We start from the raw sequence: 22,738 nt of genomic DNA on the forward strand, positions 1-22,738 counted from the left end.
TGAATGCACAAGATGAGTGAGTGAATACTTGAGGAAGAGAAGATTAAGTTGAGTGATTTGATTCCAATCTGGAGGGTTCTATTTATACAGAAGGAAGAGGCTTTAGGGAGGGGTGTGACCTTTGGGTGGATTAATCTGGGCCGTCCGGACTGAAGAGTTATAACCCTTCACATAGCCCCTTTAATCTCATCCATCAGATCTAAGAGTTGTGACCCTCAGATCTATCAGCCATCGGATCTGGATCCATTGATCCGATGCTTCAGATCATGTCTCATCCCAAGCCGTCAGATCGTGACTCATTGTGATCCAACGCTCTAGATCGCATCACAAGTGATCCACCATACTTCTTTGATCAACGTTGATCAACGGCTGCCATCCGTTCGCCCAACCAACTGTCCAGTCATCTCCCTTTGCCCACGAGGATGCCACATAGGCACTGCCATGTCAGGTACTAGCCTGACACGTCACCCGAGTGCCATGTAGGCACTGCAATGTCACCTGGAGCATAAATTTAAGCTCCTCAATGCGAAGTGCAAAGTGCGCCTACAAAGCGCCCATTGCGCACGTGGCGGGTGGCGGGCTCACAGGTGCGAGCACCTGCTCGCCCCTGAGCAGAGAGTACCTGGTACTTTTCTGAGTTAACTCCAATAACTCAACATCATTAATAAGTAAGGAATGCACATCGGAAATTTCCGATGTGGGACTATTCTCCCTTGCATTTCCTTAATGAATAACCAACGTTATTTTGGGCCGACTTTGAACATTAATTTCTTATTCACCCTTAATCGGTTTTGAGCAAATTAATAGTCTAAATCTATCTACGCGAAACGTAGATTTCAATTTTGAAGTCAATTACGACTTTCAACAATTGATGACTTCCGATTTTTCCTCCTCAAAATCGTATTGGTCCATTTAGGTCCCAATATCCAACATGTTTGTGGGTGAATGTGTGCCAGTTTGCCTGACGTCCTCATTTCATATGCTTAAGGAAATTTATTTCGCAATAAATAGGGTCATATAACACTATAAATGCAGAAGAGCAGAGCCATGTGCCCCCAAAACAACAGTATTAAATTGGTACAGTCACACTGTCAGCAGTGAGATACCTGATCTGTTTGGGGTTCGGCAGTAGCTCCTCAGTCCCCTCACTCCACCGCAAGTGGGACATTAATTATATTCTTCAGCCTCAGCTTGTTGTGTTAGTGTTCACGGGTTAAATCTTGTGCTGTGGTGGGGTTCGTCCCATGCCATCACACCATATCAATTCAATTCAATTCTGTATCGGAAAAAGGACGATCATTGAGCCAAGAAAGAAAAGCACCTTACAAGACCCCTTCCCCTTAGCACCCTTGTACTGAGATAGCAATGCTGCTTTAAATACATGTGATATGATGATCAAGTTAAACCTTAGATTAGTAGTCAATTTTGTCGTGTTTGAAAGCACTCATTTATGGATGCCGATATGCGACCAAGCACAACAACATATTATCAGAATACATCCACTGGAAATATTTGCTACTCCAAACAATAATTTAAAACAAAGACAACGAGTAACACGCCATATTCTATATGCTTTTTAAATTTGCCGTGGGAGTTCCACCGATGACCACTATGTTATCGATACTCCGATTGCAGTTCCAAATTCCACATTGACCTCCTTACATATTTGCAACTTCCTCCTACAAATAAAATTGCTAATTCGCTCTCAATTTACAAATAATTTTCATTTATTCGACGTATATCCAAGAATAGACAGACTCAGGGAAACTTTATGTGCGTTGGAAAGCCTTTGTCCTGTAACTCTGCTCGCCTACTCTCATGTCACTTTCTGATTGACATAGTAACCATAGATGCCTCAATATTAAATTTCTTGTAATCACGCAAGTTTCTATCCATGAGTATCATCTTGACCCGGTGTTGCTTTTAGTTTAATGAATACATGCAAGGTCAAAGATTAATTTTGACTGGGAAAGAAGAATGCAATCGGGAGTTTGGAGTAGCTAGGATTGAACTTTTCTTCTCGGTAAGGTAGCCTAATTCCTTGGAGTTTGGTGGGATTTGTATCTCGATCGCCTGCCTTGCACATGAGACGGGAGATAAAATTATCATTTCTCATCTTTCTTGGAACAGATTGGGTGCTAGTGGATATAACTACCAACTGCCAATTGCTCTCTTCCTTTTGCAGTAAAATGGACGAAGCAGTGGGCAAAGATTCGAGCGACGCTTTCCAAAGCCTTCCCGACTCCATCCATTCGCTTCGTCGATTCAACTCCAAGCTCACTGATTCTTGGTTCGAATCAGTTTGCCGCATAATCAAGGAGCTGCAAGAAAGCAAATCGAACGGCGACGACATGGAATTTACAAAGATTCAAGGTTCATCAAAAGGCAATACTTTTTGTACTTTCTTGCCACGAGTACTTCCTTGTAATTTCTCTTCTTCTTTTTTGTTTCGTGTAGCTGAGCTAGATTCCCTTCGATCTCAACTGAAAGAAATAGCGATACAGAGGAGACAAACACTGAATGATTTTCTTGATCTAAAAGGTAGCGGCAGCAGCTCGGATCCTGGAATTCGATGCTGGGTCTCATAGAAACAACTCAAACTTTTCTTGGCGCAGGAAACATTCGAGTATTTTGCCGCGTGAGGCCTTTGCTGCCCGAAGAGAGCTGCAGGTTTACTCCACCTTCCCTTCTCACTCCGGATTCAACAAGGTTGCTCTTGAGGGTTGGTGACAGAAGGAGCAAGCAGTACAATTTCGACAAGGTGTTCCATCCACAGTCTACGCAAGGTGATACGATCAACAGACGTCCGCATTCATGTAGAATTGTAAAGCATAATTAAAACGATGAACATTTTGCTTTTTTTCATAAATTCCAGAGGAAGTGTTTTCTGAAATTGAGCCAGTGATAAAATCCGCCTTGGATGGGTATAATGTATGCATCTTTGCTTACGGGCAGACCGGGACAGGAAAAACCTATAGCATGGTAAGATTGTCAAATTTTTCATGATGCTGTTCGATTAGCCTGAAAAAAAAAATGATTTGTGCAGGAAGGAAGCAGAAGCAATCCAGGTATTGTGATTCGTGGGATCCAAGCACTGTTTCAGCAAGCATTGGAAAGCAACCATGCATTCCAGTTCAATTTCAGCATGCTAGAGATCTACATGGGTGGCCTGAGAGATCTACTTGTTCCGCGAAGCTCCAAACAAAGAAAACCACCGGCGTAGGAACACTGACATCCCAAATATATCTATCTATCTATCTATATGCATTTCACATTGTGTGAGTGACTATTGTCTACAGCCTTTCGATACAAATGAACTCAATTGGAGGTGTGGAGATAGAGAATCTAGTGTCTGTCGAGGTTCACAACTTTGAGCAAGTTAACACACTGTACAATCTTGGGAAAAGGTCACGGTCGACGGGTGCTACCAAATCCAATTTAAACTCGAGTAGATCTCACTGGTAATTATTCTATGCATTGTCATTTAACTTATGACTGCAAGTAGGATTGGAGCAAAAACTTGATTTCAATTTGTGCGCAGGACAGTCTTATCTGCATATCAATAGCCTGTGCTGGTGCACCGGAGAGGCGACAAGGGGTGAATAAGATTTGGATGATTGATTTGGGTGGAAGTGAGAGGCTTTTGAAGACACAAGCAACGGGCAGAAGATTGGAAGAAGGAAAGGCCATTAATCTTTCCTTGTCAGCCCTTGGAGATGTCATCAGCGCACTGCAACACAAGAAGAGTCATGTGCCATACAGGCATGTTAATTATATATCTATCTCAATCTTTCCCTTAATTCAGACTTGAATAGACTTTGAAGATTGAGATTGAGATTGATTCTTTCACATCGCACAGGAACAGCAAGCTTACACAAGTTCTGAGAGATTCACTTGGTAAAATTAAATTTCTCATGACAAGCAAAATCATGCATGGTTAACTGACCATTGAGATTTCTCACTTAATTATGCCCTTTTTCATGGTAGGATTTGACTCCAAAACCTTAATGTTCGTTCATGTCAGCCCCAAAGAAGAAGATTTATGTGAAACCATTTGTTCCTTGGGTTTCGCTGCACGAGCAGGAAGCATACACTTAGATAGCAAAGAATCACCGGTAACGTTTCTTCCATTTTCATCAAACTGCACTTTCTATATCTCTACTGTATCTTCCATATCTACTAGACAAAGTTAACGCATGTGTCATATTAGGGACAACTTGCTATTTGAACTTCTGTGCACCAACCTTATCCTATGTCGAACTTCATGTAAAGTTATTGATGGAGTCGGGCATAATAAAATTATAGAATTTAATGATAGTTCTTGTAAATTTTAAGTTACATGAATTCTAAGAACCGTATAAAAATTTGTATATAGCACTACAAAAAATATAAGAATTAGAGATGGAATCTATCCGTCGCTAAATTAAATTTGTGACGGAAAGAGTCTCGTCGGGTAGAAGTCTGTCGTTATCACTGTAGCAATGGAAAGTTAGACATCTGTCGCTATAAATAACGACGGATGCCTGAATGTCCGTCGCTATGAGCCAAATGGAACAGTAAATCTATTAAACAGAATGTGTGATGGATTATTTAAATAGTTCATCGCTATTTGTGACGGATATTTAAATAATCCGTCGCTATTTCCCTATTCGAGATATTGCAACAAATTGGGAAGGTAACGTATCCTTAAAATTAGCGATGGCTAATTGACTTTCCGTCGCTAATAGCAACGATAAGTCAGATATCCGTCGCTAATGTTACCTCCAGTATACATAATTCTTTTGGGTTTTTCAGTTTTCCCCGTTTACATATGAATATAAATCACTTCAACAATCACAAGCGCTAATTTTGACAATAAACTCATAATACTTAACAACAAAACTGACTACACATCAATAATTACAACATAACAAACTCACAATAAATAACAAACACACAACACATCACATCCCAAACACCACAAAAATCTAGCAGAATTAAAATGAACTAGATACATAATAGTAAATCGAAACACAAGTCCGAATCTAATACAAGATAAAGTTTCTCCAACAAAAAATAATCCAATACAATACATCCAAAGCAAAATAAAGAACAAAATCATCTGTGCGTCCTCCATGAAGTTCCATTGAGATTAGTTTTGAATAGAAAATGTAATATTAAACTACAAAAGATATTACTTATATTAAACTAATAAGTAGTTGAGCTAACAGACATTTTTAGAAATATATACTTGCGTCCGTAGAATAAAAATATATCAAATCTAAAAATGATTATGCAAATATATAAGACAATCATATATGCATATAATTATTAACAAAAATAATATTATTTTTGACTTAATTAAAAGTTAAGCTAAATGATACATACCTCAAAATAATATACTCTGCAGGGGAATCATCGAGATCTTGGGTGTCCTGGGACTCCAAACGATGCTGGGCAGCCATCTGTGAATCCAGAGAGAACGTCACCGCAAATGCTTACATATGACGAACTATCGCTTTAGTATAAGCCGTCGCATGTCTCATATCTCAGCGTCCCTCCCGACCATCGTCTGCTCCAATGATGATAGTCGAGTCCGCAAGTCCTTATTTTCCTCCCGCAATTCTCGTACCTCACTAGATGAGGAGGAGGAAGTAGAACGACCCCTGATCCCTGGAGTTCTCATCCACTCATACATAACTTTGGCCTGAGAGCCAAGCCCGTAGAGGGATGTCTTTTTCTTTCCACCGATGACACCATAATAAATGTCATTAACTGCATCAGTGGAAAAAGGTTATGACCCCTTTCCCTCTGCCCTAGGCTGAGACGCCTCAGCAACTCTAGTGGTCATTTCTTCCTGTGTTAAAATAATAATTTTAGTAACCTTCACATAAAGTGTACAAATATATTTACGAAATTTAATATACTTACGTTAATTGTTGAGGAATGGTGAACGACATAAGACCCATCTTTCTTCTTATGAGTTTTATTAAAAATCTCCCAACAAGTGAGAGGTCTCTATAATTCAGCAACCTATGTAGAGAAAATGCAAATACATTAAAAATAATAATAAAACATATGTAAGAAATATTTATATAACTTAATTTTAAACATACTAAGTCAAAGGCATGCTCCACCATTGAACGGGATCCAGCTATAGGAAATACAAGAATATATAAGCATGAATCTTCATTTTCATCAAAAACATGACATAAGAAAATAAATACATAAACATAATGACAAAGAACCTGATTGAAAAGTCATGTCTTGGTCCTTTCGCGTCGTCTAGAAGATCCTGAGAAAGAAAAAGCGGAAGCAAACAAAGGAGGATCTTCCAAGGGGCTTAGGGAATGACGACGCTGAAAAGTTTCTTGTCAATGGGGAATAAGAAACTTGGTCAAGATGATATCCTAAACCCTTGGAGACCTCCCCTTATATAAGCAACCAATCTGTTATCAGCTCATAGATGATAACAGATTGGACTAAAGGGTTCTACACATTCAACCCACATTCGATAATTTGAAACTCACTAAACATAAGTTAGATCACTTTAAAGGGTTCGAATTGTATTCACATGTGCAACTTACAGATAAACCCACCTAATATAGATAATTATATCCAACAATCTCTCATTTGTGCTATATGTGTGCTATATGTGAAATACAAGTAAAATTATAGTTGATATCAAATTTTATTGGTACAAAATACTTATATAAACAATCTAGTCCATTAACTTCATTGGTATAGGACTAAAGAGGTCATAGCTACTATATATGATCGTAATAAGCTCCAACAGTAATCACAATATCAATGTCATTAATGACATAGATCAAGATGTGAATGTGTAGAGTGGAAATTATATGAAATGTGATCAGTACACGTCAATTTCCAACTAGTTCAACGATAATGTCTGATCATATTTGCAAAATACTTTATGCTAAACTATAATAGTAAATTATGATCAACTTTATAATTCCAAAGGAACCTATATATCATATTTACAAATACCAAATGCTAGCAATAAATCATGACATATTTTATTCAAAGTGTTAAACAAACAAAATACCCATGAATGTTTTGAACTTCAAGTACGTACATTAATTAAAACAAATGTTTATCTTTATTAATCAATATAGAGTAATAAAATGAATACAGACTCCTACGGGATGAGTTCTTCTTCCATAAGAAGGACTCTCATATCCATAACATGCGCATGAAACACCCTAGGCACCAAGCCTTTGGTGAGCGGATCAGTCAACATAGAATCTATGCTGATGTGCTCTACCATGATCTGACAACTCTGAACTCTTTCTTTAACCGCTAGAAACTTGATGTCGATGTGCTTGGACTTCAATGAGCTGACGTTGTTCTTGGCATAGTTCTATGGCTTTATTATCACTGTAGATCCTCAATGGCCTGTCAATGCTATCAATGATCTGCAATGCTGTGACAAAGTTTCGCAGCAAAATCTAGTGATTGGATGTTTCATAGCATGCTACCAACTATGTGTCCATAGTAGAAGTGGTTGCTAACATCTTTTTAACACTCTTCCAAGATATAGTCCCTCCAGTAAACATAAAAATATAGCCCGAAATAGACCTCCTACTATCCAAGCATCCAACAAAATTGGAGTCTGAATATTCAATCACCTCCAGGTGATCTGATCTTCAATACGTGAGCATATATCCTTTAGTTCTTTGTAAATACCACATCGCTATCTTTATCGCTTTCCAGTGTGACAGTCCTGAATTACTAACATATCTGTCTAATATCCCCACTATAAATGTTATATCTGGTCGAGTACAAACTTGTGCAAACATGAGACTTCCCACTGCTGACGCATATGAGAATTTTTTTCCATCTCCTTTATTTCAAGTTCAAGTTGTGGACACTACTGCAGGCTAAACTTATCACCTCTTGACACAAGTGTGTCACCAGGTGTATAGTTCTGCTTACCATACCTTATAAGCACCTTTTCAATATAGGCTTGTTGTGATAATCCAATAATGCCTCTTGAATGATCACGATAGATCTATATGTCTAAAACAAAGGATGTTTCGCCAAGATCTTTCATTTCAAAATTACAAATAGAAATGACTTGGCTTGAAGCAGCAGACCTTTATTATTGCTCGCAAGCAATATATCGCCCATGCACAAAACAAGTTTAACAAAGTTGCTTCTATTGAACTTGACATATATGCACTGATCAACGGAGTTCTCTTTAAAACCATATGAGGTAACCACTTGATTAAATTTTTGATACCACTGACTAGACGCATGTTTTAAACCATAAATATATAGACTTCTTTAATCTACATACTAGGTGCTTTGAGTCCTTAGACTCAAAGTTCTTTGATTGCATCATATATATAGACTGCTCTTTGTCTCTATTGAGGAATGTAGTCTTTACGTCCATTTGATATAACTACAAATCATAATGAGTTACAAGTGTCATGATTATCCTGAGGGAGTGTTTCGTCAACACAAGTGGAAAAGTCTCATTGTAATTAATGTCTTCTTTTTGAGTGAATCTTTTAGCAACAAGACGAGCCCTATAATTTTCGGCATTGCCCCTTGAATCTCGCTTGGTTTTAAATATCCATTTACAACCAATGAGCTTCTTACCTTTAAGCAATTCAACAAGTTCCCAAACGTCATTGTCTGCCATAAACTTTAACTCTTCTTACATGGTGTTAATCGACCTTTCAGGATTAGAGCATTGTTTGACTTCTTGGAAAGATGTAGGATCACTTTCCAACCCTATGTCAAAATTATATCTCTTGGAGATAAACATAACCACGAGAATTAGTGGTTCTCTGTTCCCTTGTGGATCGCCTTAAAGACACTTGTGTTTGAGGTGGTTGAGGTACTTGTTTATCAATATGAGGTAATACTTTAATTTCAGTAGTAGGCCCCTTCAATTGTATTGGAGATGTCATGGAAATATCTTGGTTCACTACGCTCACTAGATGTGTGATACCTATAATATGCGATATGATAATCATACCACTACTGATCGTACTAGTAGTGACAACAGGAGATCACCAATGCTTTCCTCAAAAGATACTTCTCTGATTTTATCACTCTCACTGTCCTCAATGAATTTGGTGTTTCCCGTTTTGAAGAAGGATCTCGTAGAGGGATCATAAAATTTATACCCCTTTGATTTCTCAGAGTAACCTACAAAATTACAGCTAACTATTCTTGAGTCTAGTTTTCTTTTGTTAGGCCTGTAAGGCCTGGCTTCAGTTGGACAACCCTAGATGTGTAAATGTCTAATGTTAAGATTTCTATCCATCCATATCTCGAATGAGGTTTTAGTTACTATCTTACTAAGAACTTTATTGAGTAGGTAAACTGTAGTCTTTAGTGTTTTACCCACAAAGACTCTGTTAGAGAAATGAAAGTCATCATACTTCTTAGGGTATGATTGTGACGTTTAGTTATACCATTCTGACTAGGAGTATCAGACATGGTATACTGAGGCACAATCCCACACTTAGCAAGGTAATTCTCAAAAGGTCATAGACATTGCTCACTTGATCCATCATATCGACCGTAATATTTACCTCCACGGTCGGGTCGGACAACTTTAATTTTCTTACCTAGCTGAAGTTCAACTTCGGCTTTGAAAATTTTGAACATGTCCAAAGATTACGACTTCTCATAAATAAGATACAGATAACCAAATTTAGAATAGTCGCCTATGAAGCTAATAAAATATGTATGTCCATTCTAAAATACCTTTGGGAATGGTCCATAAATGTCTATATGTATTAGCTCCAAAACGTCACTACAATGGCTAAAACTTATCGATTGATATCTTATGGCAATTGATTGATATGATCTAATCGATTATCTCAATCGATTCGAAAATTTACTGTATACGACTATATTATTATATTTAGAATCCTCCCGTGAGAAATTGAAGTTTCTTCTAAATTTTATAATTAAATTATTGATATATTAAAAAAAATTATTTAATGTATTTTTCCCGTACACTGTTTTACATTGAAATAAGTTATTATTTTATTTGTTTTTTGTTTTTTTTACCCATACTGTTTCAACCAAGAGGAAAAAGAAAAAAACGCATAAACAGAATTTATTTAAAAAGATAAAAATAAAATACTGTTTCGTCGAAACAGTATTTTTTTACGAAAAAGTAAACCTACTGTTTAGGAATAAAAGAATTTATTTTCATTAAAAACTAACTTAATTAATTAAAAAAATCTCAATCGATAACCAAAATTTAATCGGAATAAAAGTAATCTCAATCAAAAAAAATTAATCGATTACTAATTAATATAATCGTGAATTTAAAGTTATTAATTAATTGAATTTTAATTATTTCTGTTCAAAATTTTAGACTGCTTGATTAAAATAATCGATTGAACCATCACAATTTTATCTAAAATTAGATTAAATAGTGATAACACAAACAAAAAACTTGAAAAATAAATCTATCTTTTCTCTTATATGATTTTAGATGATTAAAAAATGTATTATACTAGGAAAACTTAATCTTGTTAGGACCGAAAATAGCTAGAGGGGGGGAGGGGGTGAATAGCTCGTCGCGTTCGCTCGGTGCTCGGCGTTGTTTGTTCCTTCAAAGATGTGGCAGCGGAAAATACACAAACAATCACACAACGCTAACACGGTTGGTTTACTTGGTATCCACCTCACAAGATGTGACTAATCCAAGGATCCACACCAACACACACACCCTCCACTAATAAAACTCTCCTTTATGGTAACTACCAAGGGCGGAGAAGCCCTACAAGACTCAATACAAGAAGAGAGGGAAAGGATAAAAGAAATACAAGCTTACAAGCTTACAATGAGTATAAACCCTAACCCTAGCTTCTCTTCTTGGCTTTGATCCGCCTCTTGACTTGGAGAACTTCCAAGATCCTTCAAGAACTGGCGATCTGAGCTTTGTGAGTGTTGTGTAGGAGCTGGCGAGAGATCTGGAGTGAATCGGTGAAGAGATGCCGAAGGAATCGTGCGTCTGCGTCCTTTATCGACGCCAACGGTCGGATCCCGATCGATTCGAATGTTCCCAATCGATCGGGGAGGCTTTGGATCGATCCACGGATCGATCCAGAGCGCCTCTGTGCTCTGGAAAAACGCCTGGATCGATCCACGGATCGATCCAGCGCTTATCGCGCGAAGCAGCAGCGTCCCAATCGATTCACTGATCGATTGGGACATCTGGATCGATCCACGGATCGATCCAGAGGCTCTCTGTTCGCTAGAAAAGGCCTGGATCGATCCACTGATCGATCCAGCTCCTGGATCGATCCACTGATCGATCCAACACTTGGTTTTTGCCCAAAACCAAGTTCCAAGCCTCTCAAACCAACATCCGGTCAACCTTGACCTGTTGGTACATCATGCCTAGCATCTGGTCACTCCTTTGACCTGCTAGGACTTCCCACCAAGTGTCTGGTCAATCCCTTTGACCCACTTGGACTTTTCTATTCATGCCAAGTATCTGGTCACTCCCTTGACCTACTTGGACTTCCACCAGATGTCCGGTCAATCCCTTTGACCTATCTGTATTTCCTCGTGCCAAGTATCCAGTCAATCCTTTGACCTACTTGGACTTCCCAACACCAGATGTCCAATCATCCTTGATCCATCTGGATTTTCCCTTGCCTGGCTTCACTCACCAGGACTTTCACCTAGCTTCACTCACTAGGGTTTTCCATCTGCCTAGCTTCACTCACTAGGGCTTTCACCTGGCTTCACTCACCAGGACTTTCACCTAGCTTCACTCACTAGGGTTTTCAATCTGCCTAGCTTCACTCACTAGGACTTTTCTTCTGTCTGGCTTCACTCACCAGGACTTCCATTCTACCTAACATCCCAGTTAGGACTTCCCAGTCAAGTATCCGGTCAACCTTGACCTACTTGACTCTTCTTCAATCAATTTCTTATTGTCAAACATCTAAACTCAAACCAAGACTCAGCTTGGTCAACCAGGTCAACCTTGACCTGAGGGATGTTGCACCAACAAATCTAACATACAAATAATAAATGGATGAAAACTTAAACTTTATTGTCAATGAATACGGTGAAATAGAAACTTAGAGATCTGATACCAATTGATAGTTCTTGTAAAACCTAAGTCGAATGGATTCTTAGAACCGTATAGGAATTGGTATATAAGAAATACAAGAACATATGAGCATGGATTTTCGTTTTCATCGAAAACATGACATAAAAAAATATATATATAAATATAATGACAAAGAACCTAATTGAAGAGTCATGTCTTTATCCTTTAGTGTCATCTAAAAGATTCTGAGGAAGAAGAAGAATAAAAAGAAGCGGAAGCAAACAAAGGAGGATCTTCCTAGCTAGGGGCTTACGAGATGACTGCGTCGAAAAATTTCTTGTCAATGGGAAACAAAAAAATAGGTCAAGATGATACCTAAACCCTTGGGGGTCTACCCTTATATAGACAATCAATTTATTATCAGTCCATAGATGATAATAATTCGAACTAAAGGGTTCTTCTATATATTCAACTCATATCCAATAATTCGAAACTCACTAAATATAAGTTAAATTTAACTTTTTTGATCCACCGAGATAACCTTGATGTGCTGAACTCAAGGTTGTCAAACTAGGAAGACTGAGCTGTGCTGCTTTGGAAGACTGAATTATTATGCTCGAGCTAATCGAGTGTCGAGTAGGCCAAGCTGCTGCCGAGTGCCTGAGTTGGCAAGGGTTGGGTGCTCAAGCTAACTAAGTGATGAGTGGACCAAATTGTCGAGCATCCGAATGCTCGAGTGGCTGAGCTATCGAGTGCCCGAGTAGGTAAGGGTTGACTGAGAGTCTCTCATCTATACATATTCACAACATAAAAAGTTGTGATTCCATATAAACTGACCTTCGTGCAACAAAATTTCTAATATTGGGCTAAACTTTCATTCACCATGGAGTTCATTTATCTTTGTTTTTTCACTTACTTTCCAACAATCCTTCACACATGAATAACAAATGAAAAAGTATATGATAACATTCAATAGTAAAATCTTTTATATTTATCCTTTAATCTTTCCTTGTAAATATATATTTATTTTATTGGTTGATTAATAGATGCAATATATATGAACTGTTCTAATATTTCATCCAAGACTCTCTCTCATACATACCACAAACATACCTAATTATATGAATTTTTTTGGTTGTCTTTGAATATACTCTCTCATTGTATCATTGAATTTTGAAGGTATCAAATTCATTTAACTTGAAAACAGGAAATGCAAGCTAGGAAAGAGGTTGAAATGACTAAGCTGGAGCAAAAAATAAGAGGACTAGAAATTGAACAAAAGGATGTCCAAAGAGAAATCAAGAAGCTCAAGGAAAAACAGAATTCTCTTCTGAGATTAGATCAGCTACGCGATTTGGATATAACAGATTCACCACCTTTATCTGAAGAACTTCGCTTCGATGAAGCAATCATTCTTCGTAATGAGAGGATCTCCACACAAGCATCTCCTAGCATTCCTAGATTCATGAAATCAACAATCTGCAGTCAAAAGAGGATTAATTCAGTTCCCTTGCCTTATCTAAGCATACGAAAGAAACCAACAATCCCTTCAAAGGCGAGAAGGACAACTTCGCTTTATGCTGAATCTGTCCATTCCGAAGCAAATGATACGGTTCTTATGTCTGAATGTGACTCAAAAATTACCATGTCTACTAGCTACCCAGACGAGGCCCAAGACCCGGACGATGATATCGTATGTAGTCAAGACACATCAGATTATGAAATTAAACAAGTCATTTTCACTGACAAAGAAAAATTCCCACTAAGCACAACTTCCCTTCCTCACGGATGTTTGAATGAGGAAGGTATAAACGCAAAAGAATCGAATGAGAAACTGCATTCATCCATTGAAGATTGGCTTCATCAACAAATCATAGGGCAAACTATTACTCAAACCGCTTGTGGTAAAAGAGTGTTGGTCATTCCCATTGAGCAGAGCAATGACACTGGCAGCCAACAAAATGCAGTGAATGAGCTTAATCAAGAAGATAGCCAAAGTTTTGGTAACACAAATTCTGGCACAGACTCAGAGAAAAATTCAAATGGCGTATATTTTTTCAAGAGTATATCAGTAGATGAAGCCTCATCTGCATCGAAAGATCGTGATAGAATATACTGTCAAGACAAAGACGAATATAGTGATAGCTTCTCTCATGAAGATTTTTTGAAGGCTCAACTACAAGAAAACAAAGAAAAATCTTCCTTGCATTTTAGGGAATCAAGAAGATCAGTGTTTGTGACTCATCCATCACTACTGATTCAGCAGAACATGCACCAACACAAAGAACAAGGTAAACTACTTCAAAAACATGTTTACTTATGTGCTACCTTTTTAGAATGTTATTCTTAGACATAAAATTGACTTATTGCTATCATCATAAACTAGCCTTCTCTTCTCACCTCAGGCCTAGGTTGGAGAATCTTGAAGACACTTAGGACGTTGTGGATGATTGGCCTAGTACTCTTGGGCATTCGTAGTCTTGGATTGGGTTTGGACTTCTTCCATGGCTTAATGCTCTAAACGTCCATGCATTTTATCTTTGGAATCTTTGGACGAAGCATAGATGGATGCAAGTTATGTTGGTTCCAAATGTCACGATTAATTTTGTACAAGATCATACAAGTGAGAACTGTTTGTATATATATAATTTATTTTTGTATTTTGATCTCTCTGTCTTTTTTACATCTTCATGCTCTGATATGAATATAAAACATGATTGTGGATCTGAGTGCAACACACTTGTTTTCAAAAACGTTTGCACATAATCGATTGGGATAAATCATGTGTGATGTCTTCTGTATTAATATATGACAAAGCATAGGGCAGTTACATGAACAATATCAAGTATCAAAGCACATGTGAATACGTGTAAGCATCCATGCATCCCACGGGATGCCTAATTAATTAGAGGGTGACAATTTTGTCATAATTGAGTAAGAGATCAATTTCGAGAGGATGTATGTCTTTCGGGAAAAAATTCCTCCCATCCTCTAGCGACTTAACGGTCGGCTATAAGATGATCTCATGATTTACCTCCCTTTATATAACTTGAGGACAGGATGAGTAGAGTCGACCCTAGGGTTGTCAAGATGAGGTCATCGCATAGGGCCCCACCTCTGACGGGGCCCAAGTAATTATTTTATATTTTTTTTATGTAAATACCAACAAAATATATTCTTGGTGTTCATTAAAATAAATAAATAAATAAATATGACCTAATTATAAATTTGATATTATATATTTTTATATATATAAAAGTGCCCAAAAAAAAGAAAAATAGCGGAGAGTATACCTTATTTTTCTCCTTCACAGAACTTTTCCTATTTCTATCTTCCTATACTCTAATCTTTGGAAATCTACTTTTACTCACCTTCCAACTCTTCGCCCACTCAGCCAGCCACTATAAATACCTTCCCAATTCCCACATTGTGATTTCCAAAGCAGTCGTCGTCGCATCATCGTGTTGCCACATCGTCATTTTTCCTATTTTTATAGCATCGATTTTATTATTTTTTATATGAATATAGAGAACCTATTTTTTTTTACACTGGACCTTTCAAAGTTTAGGGTCAACCCTGGGGATGAGCATAATAATCTTTTTCTACAATGAAATATCTATGTGTAATGCTCCCCTAGGGCACAACACAAGTGGCACCAATAGGAGCATCTAGGATCAATTCTCAACAAGGGCATTTGCCCAATGTGATTAATTTCATAATGTCCAACTGTGATTGTCTAACCACTTGTCATTTTTTGGATTTACGTGGTCAATGAAAAATTTTCGTGGACCAATTATCTTTAGAATTAGTTAATTTAAAGAGCTAGATAGATTATAAAAAAAATGTCTATATGCAAAAATGTTTATTTTCTTTGATGATTTGGTGCAAGTATACAAATATAATAGATGTTGTGGACGATTGAAATAAAGGCCCGAGGGGGAGGGAGTGAATAATCAATCATTTATCTTTTAAAAAAGGTTAGTGCACAACAACAAAAATACAAACCACAACACAAATATGAAAACAAGAATAAGGACAATGCAAACAAAAGTGCTTACATGGTTGAAAAGCCCCTAGCTCCTACTTCACTGAGTCAAAATCCACTAATTTTCTATATCTTTTAAAGGTGGAAAAATCTCTTACAAAACTTTTATCACTAGAGAAAATTTACATTTAGGACAAGAGAATAGAGTGGTAACATGAGAAGTAGTAGAGTATAAGCATTTTGAATAGTTAATTTAGTAGTCTTTTAACCCCTATTTATATAGCCCTTAACGAAGCCTTCATAATATCCTCACTATACTGTTGAGAAGATTGTTTTGAGCTTCTAATCTATTGTTCTTTGCTGCACAACATCTTTACAGGCCTCTTCAATGACCCATCTTCCCTAAAGCTTACTATCATTATAACAATTAAGCATTTTGTTTCAAACAAACAACCCCTCCATCAATTGATTCGATCCTCCATTAGCTTATTATTCTTGCAGAAGCTTCAAGATCTCCAACTGTGTCGACAAATGAGTGTTCCTTTGTAACAACAAAATTGATTCTTGAGTTGACTCAAACTAACACCAGTTTATTGCATTTTGTATCAATCAACTAGCTCGCTGACTAGATTACAAATAGAGGAGAATAGAAACATTTAATTCTCTTTTCATTTATCTTGAGTCACATCAACTAACCAATCGATCGACTCAAGCTTTAATCGTCTATGTTATGCTCACACAACCTTGTACCAATGAAAAACCTCCAAGGGCATTGTTCTCTTGTGTTAGTGCAATCATGCCTCAAATTGTTTATGAGACCTTGAATTTTGATGTTTGGACAAAGGGTTTATGTTAGGTCTTGCCTTGGGTATTTGTCATTATTGATATAGTTTGTACTAATAATCAAATTTAGAATTTGATATATGGCAAAGGTTAAAATTAGATTTGTAATTTAATCTATTTACCAAGTATTCAGGACTGAAAGACTTGATTGTGTAGGTCCCGGTAGGCCAGTTAGAGGAGAGTGAATAGCCTGCAAATGAAATTAATACTTCTCTTGATTCTAAGCTTAGTAAGGAACACACGTTAATTATAATAAGTAAAATAAATGCATAAAAGAAATAAGAAGTACACGAATTTACTTGGTTACAACCGGAAATGTTGTTAATCTAAGACAGTTGAAAAGCTCCAATAGAAGATCTCCTTTAACGAAGGTGAAGTAACCTCTTACAAACGTTACAAGCGTAGGCTTTAAAAACAGAAAGAATTTGAGCACAGAATGTGTGTTATATTGAACTTCAAGAACCAGGGCTCTATTTATAGCTCACTGGTCGCAACTAACGGTTTGCTAATATGGCACATTCCGGACACCAGGACCCGGTTCGGGCACCTGGACGTGCTCAACTCAATTCACTCTACAATTGCTCTTCATCAACGATTTATCAGTTCCCGGACGGCTAGACTCGATTTAGGCATTTGGAGTTTACTGACGTGGACTCTGTACTAATCATCTTCAACCAATGAATGGCTCATTGATGTGGCAGCACCGGTCCGGACGCCTGGAGTCCAGATGCTTAAATCCAGTCAACGCAGAAGTTGACTTTGGGTGATTCTCCAGCTGTCCAGAGTTGAGCTCACTTGAACCCAACTCTGGCCTTCTCCTCGAGCAATATTCCTCCCCGACTTCTCATCCCTCGGAAACATCGTGCGCATTCTTCTCGTCCGCCGATGTACTCTTCTGCAACTCCTCATCCTTCGGATGTACTGAGCCCTTCAACTCGCTTCCCGTGCAATCCTTCTAGCTCACTATATCTTCTGCTCGACTTCTTGTGTTCTTAAATCCCTGCATAGTTAGACACAAGGCATCAAAATTGCAGAGTCTAACTTAACTTAGTTAATCATATCAAAACCAACCCGGGTTACATACAGATGAGACTCGACACCAGGCTGAATTCCATTTGGGAACTGACAAGAAGACCAGATAGATTGATATCTAGCAGTAAGTCCAGTTGGGTCTGTGGGACCTGACAACTGGCTGAAGTCCAGATGAGGCATCTGGCAGGAAGACCTAGTGGATCAAGAGTTGAGTAAGTATGCAATGGTAAGTGAGGTAAGTACTAGAGGAGAGTGATCCAGTGAGGATGAGCTCTAATGGAGATGTAGGCGCTGGTCCAACTTAATCCATTTTAGAATTCTAAGTTGAGACCATGATTAGATCCTGGTCTTGGGAAGATAGGATCTAATTCATATATCCTATTTTTAATGTGCTAACTCTATTTTGCATGTTACCTTTTGTTGTTTGAACTAACGTGTCTTGCAGAAACAAAGTGGAAGAGTTAGTCTCGGATGAACAGTGCTAAAGGCGCCTCAAAGATGACTGGAGGCGCCTTGGAGCTAACGAAGGTGGCTTGGACAGGGAGGAGGCGCCCTCGCTCATATAAGATTTGAAGATAGAGTTTCGCTATGGGAAGGTGCATCAGAGCACATTGAAGGTGCATGGGAGCACATTGAAGGTGCATTGGAGCACATTGGAGGTGCATCGGAGCTGATGGAGGTGCCCTCGCACAGATAAAGATTGAAGTCTTCGGATTAGATAAGTGCCATTGAAGGCGCCCTAGACCCTTGGAGATGCCTCCAATGCTGTTTATAAGGAGCATTCGACCAGCAACTTCAACAGTACTTCTACATGAACTCTTACGATTATTCTACTGTTACAACCTCGCGTTGCTACCATACTATTACTACTCGACTACATTCGACCGTTGTCGGCAAACCAATACCAACTGATCATGTCCGAATGCTGAATCAACGGACGCTGGGCACGGGGCGCTTTTCGACTGTTGACGTGGATCTTCGCCTGGTAGCACGAAGCTCCGGTGAACCTGCACAAAAGTCAAGCCGGGAAGGGGTTCCCGGCGGCGACCCTCCGACGCTCAAGTCAGGCGAAGCTCAAGAGAGAAAAAGTGGCTCCAAAACTCATCGAAAGCATACCTCCGGCGAAGAATGAGGGCCTTTATATAGGGCAGCGAAGAAGTGAGTGTACACCTACCGAGGTGTACACGTGTCCATGGCCCATACCCCAGTAAGGGCTTGTCAGTGAGCTTCCCTAACCCATACTGCTACAGTCTCAGCATGTCCTCGATGGGACAGCGGAATCCCCTGTCACAAGATTTGGAGCATGACCTACACGTGAAACATACCTGCTGTCAGAAAAAGACGTCCCTTGTCCTTTTCCCCTTTGCTCCAGATTTGGCGTCCGGGCGGACAGCTCCCCCAACATCCGGCCCGACATATGCGGTGGTTTACTTGGGGAGATTCTCCCTCACGTGCTTTGTAGAGACTATTAGCAGTATGTTACCTTATGGCTTTGGCCGAGCGTGCAGTCCGCTCGGCCCTGCGACCTTTTCCACTGAGCGTCGGAACCCTGATTTCGACAAGGCGCCTTTAACCATCAGCCGAACATCGTCCGGTCGGCCAGCCGAACATCGTCCGGTCGGCCAGCCGATCGGACCCATCCCTCTCCGGACGTTTGATTCCACCGGACGGCCGGCCGGTCGTCCGGTCGGACCCGGCCCTTTCCGGATGGACAACTGCCACTTTGACTTCCACGTGGCATTGACTCCACAAGGCGGGGTCCCCTGTTCTCACTACCGGATCACTTGCCTCCCCTTCAAGTCTAGTCGAAGGAGGCGAATAGTCCGACTGACTGGACTACGAATCCGGCCGAGCGGCTCCTCCATGCTGGTATCCTCCGCTCGACCAACCATAGAGGTAGCCTTAAGCGAATCAACAATGGCATTCACCGGATCTCCTCGTGTTCTGCGCCAATCTTCGACATTAAGGTTGAGCATGCTTTCATTAAATGCTCCGAATGATTGAATGCCACGTGGAGCACTGCCATCGGTGTACGGCGGCGATGGCATGGTATTTTGATGTGATCGAAGCGATTCGAAATGGACGGCTCGATGCATGCTTTGATTCCCGTGACCTGGATCCAACGGTGGAGGCCGCCCGGCCTTCACCCTATAAATTCTTCGTTTCCTTCTCTCCCTCACTTGCCTCCGCGATTTCGACCATTGCCCCTTGCGCTTTGGAGCTCCGGCGATCCTGTTTCTGCTCTCCGACGCTCTCCGGCGCCTTTTCCTTGATCCCTTTCCCCGCAGCAAGGTTTTATATCTTTCCTTCCTCTTTTCCGGTGTTTCCTCCGCATTTCTTTCTCAGTTTCGATCCTGGAAACCTCCTTTCGTTTGCTGTTGTTTATCTCCTGCCTTTTTGCCTTTTGATTCCTTCCGATCGGCCCATGGCTAGCTCTTCCAATCCCGAAGATCAGTCGCTCAGCCCATGGTACACCACCATGCAGTCCCGATTCGAACAGCGGGACTTCGATATTTTGACAGATAATTTCGAAATCCCAGAGGATTTTGACAGTCAATTTCGACCTCCCAGAGGATTTCGAGATTCGCTTAGCTGGTCTTCGTTTTCCTGTACATCCTTTCATCATAGATGTCTGTAATTTTTTCGGTGTGCCGCTCGGCAGTTTAGTACCCAATACCTTCCGTCTCCTCTGTGGTGTTGTCGTTTTGTTTAAGATTCACAACATCCCCCTCCGACCGGAGGTCTTCTTTTATTTCTATTACCCCAAGCAAGCCGAGCCGGGCACCTTCATGTTCCAAGCTCGGCCCGGCTTGGTCTTTTTCAACAAACTTTCTACTTCCAATAAACATTGGAAGGATTATTTTTTCTATATCCGTATGCCCGATCAGGCCACCTTCCCGACAAAGTGGCAAGTCAACTTGCCCCCTACTCCCGAGCTGAAGAAATTCAAGACCCGACCGGACTATCTCCATGCTGCAAACATAATAGCCGGTCTGCGACTCGACATCAATAAGCTCCTTCATGAAGAAGTGATGTACATCTTCGGTCTGAGTCCTATACGGACTCCTCTTCCGACCGGCTTCGGTAAGAACTTTACTTGGGCATTTGCTTTGATCGCTAACTGATTTATTTTCTTTCTTTTGCAGCGGACATTGTCATGGATTCAGTGATGGCCGGCATTTTGAAGAGAAGGGCGGCAGCGTTAGAAGCCGCGGCCGCCAAAGAAATGGAAGCACTGGATATCCAGCCGGTCGGATCCCATGAAGGAGAGAGCGGGACTCAGGCTGAGTCGGCCGCTCAAGCTTCCCAACAAAATGTGGCTAGCGGCGCCACCCCCTCAAGAGAACGAACTGCCCCCGAGGAAGGTTCCGCTTGGGAGGAGGAGCAGCCCTTACAAAAGAGGCGTCGAGTGGAGACTCCCCTACGCTCGGCTACCTCAGCTGTCCAGCCCTCCGAGCGGGCCACTGCCACCGCTCGAGGCAAGGCGCCAGAGGTCGAAGCCATTTCATCCGACCGGACGCCTTCTGAATGGGACGAGCCGGCCGTGCAAATCGAAGCTGTTCCGGTCAGCACCCTTCCGCCCGTTCGCCAACTAGTCCAACGCTCGACCATTCATTCGCAGTTTTCTGCGCTGGCTTCTGATCCCCTCCCGACAGCCGGTCGGACGACCCCCGGTCATGGTCGTACCATTCGGGTCACTCTTTATCTCCCGACTGAAGAGCTGCTGCCAGAGGCCGATCAACCGACTGCGCCCGAGCACACTATCACCGTGAAGGGGCCTCTCGCTGAGATGTGGGCCGACGCTCGGGCACGCGTCGCCCTGATCCCCATCGGGAATTTGGCTAACAGCCATATGCAGCAGGCCACGGGGGTAAGTTTGTAATCTACCAAGTTTTGTCTACCTTCCTCCCGATCGGCCACTAACAGCTTCTAACTCTTCCCGTCAGAGATGGGTAGAAGAAATTACGGTTTCCAATCGCTTGGCCCTGGTGGATGAAGAGCTGCGACAACTGAAGGCAGCGGTTGGTCCGTCCGGCCTGCAGGGCCCTTCATATTCCGATCTGCAGAAGGAGCTGAAGAAGGCCCAAGATATGCTGGCGGCCGAACGGAAGAGAACAGCTGACCAGGCTCATCATTTGGCCGAGCTCGAGCGACAAGTCAAGTCGCTCGACCAAAAATTTACCCTGGCCACCACTCGGAAGAATACGGCCGTTTCTGACTTGGAGAAGAAGAATGTGGAGGCTCGAGGCCTGGAGCTGAAGGTCAAGGAGTTGATGGAACAGCTTGACCAGGAGAAAGTAAGTCGCTCGGCCGACGCAACCAAGCACAAGGACGAGCTGACCGCTTTGCAAGAATCCCTCTCTGCAGCTCAACTGGCATTCAAAGAGTACCAGGAGGCCGAGCCGAGTCGGGTTGCAGCTCTAAGACAGGGCTATATCCGCTCGCCCGAATTCTCGGAGGAAATCTACGAGCGGATGTACACCGCCTTTGAGTTGGCAATGACCGCCACCATGACTTATCTGAAGTCGAAGAGCCTTCTCCCCGAGTCCGCCTCTATTCCGGCCGGCGACCAGGTGGCTCTTCTGGATAACATCCCCAAGACCCTCTATGATTATATCGAGTAGTTTCTGTAATTGGGCCACTCGACTGGATGTCATCTCTTTTTGTAATTAGGCCGCTCGGCCTAAAGCTTTAACTTTAATGCAATGTTTTCCTAGTATTTGATGCCTCTTTACATAACTAAATTGTGTGTTTATCCGCTCACCCATTATCACTTCTCGTGCTCTCGCTCGGCGAAATATACCATGTCCCTCTTTCAAGATGTTAGATCTCGTTTT

At 40.7% G+C, this 22,738-nt stretch overlaps 1 protein-coding gene across 2 annotated transcripts; it reads left to right on the forward strand.

Annotated features, from left to right (window-relative positions):
- Window positions 1-1,890: 1,890 nt before the first annotated feature.
- Window positions 1,891-14,716, forward strand: LOC122017795 (kinesin-like protein KIN-14B). Of its 2 annotated transcripts, XM_042575491.1 has the most exons (12): window positions 1,891-2,023; window positions 2,186-2,373; window positions 2,458-2,541; window positions 2,616-2,786; window positions 2,876-2,982; window positions 3,047-3,219; window positions 3,300-3,461; window positions 3,547-3,762; window positions 3,860-3,897; window positions 3,988-4,115; window positions 13,248-14,331; window positions 14,446-14,716. In XM_042575491.1, the coding sequence occupies exons 2-12, from the start codon at window positions 2,190-2,192 to the stop codon at window positions 14,559-14,561; spliced, it is 2,463 nt and encodes an 820-aa protein (XP_042431425.1). In that variant the 5' UTR covers window positions 1,891-2,023; window positions 2,186-2,189; the 3' UTR covers window positions 14,562-14,716. The 2 variants fall into 2 exon arrangements, with proteins under 2 accessions (XP_042431425.1, XP_042431424.1); XM_042575490.1 differs by lacking the exon at window positions 1,891-2,023 and having other exon boundaries at window positions 2,034-2,373.
- Window positions 14,717-22,738: the final 8,022 nt, after the last annotated feature.

This window comes from Zingiber officinale, chromosome 8B (genome assembly GCF_018446385.1).
Source record: "Zingiber officinale cultivar Zhangliang chromosome 8B, Zo_v1.1, whole genome shotgun sequence".
NCBI lineage: Eukaryota > Viridiplantae > Streptophyta > Magnoliopsida > Zingiberales > Zingiberaceae > Zingiber > Zingiber officinale.

What these genes read in the sequence shown, in the direction of transcription:
- LOC122017795 (XM_042575490.1), top strand. Translation starts at nt 2,085, where the DNA reads ATGAGACGGGAGATAAAATTATCATTTCTCATCTTTCTTGGAACAGAT. An exon ending in GGAATTTACAAAGATTCAAG is followed by an intron (nt 2,374 to 2,457) that starts GTTCATCAAAAG and finishes TGTTTCGTGTAG; the next exon opens with CTGAGCTAGATTCCCTTCGA. An exon ending in CCATCCACAGTCTACGCAAG is followed by an intron (nt 2,787 to 2,875) that starts GTGATACGATCA and finishes CATAAATTCCAG; the next exon opens with AGGAAGTGTTTTCTGAAATT.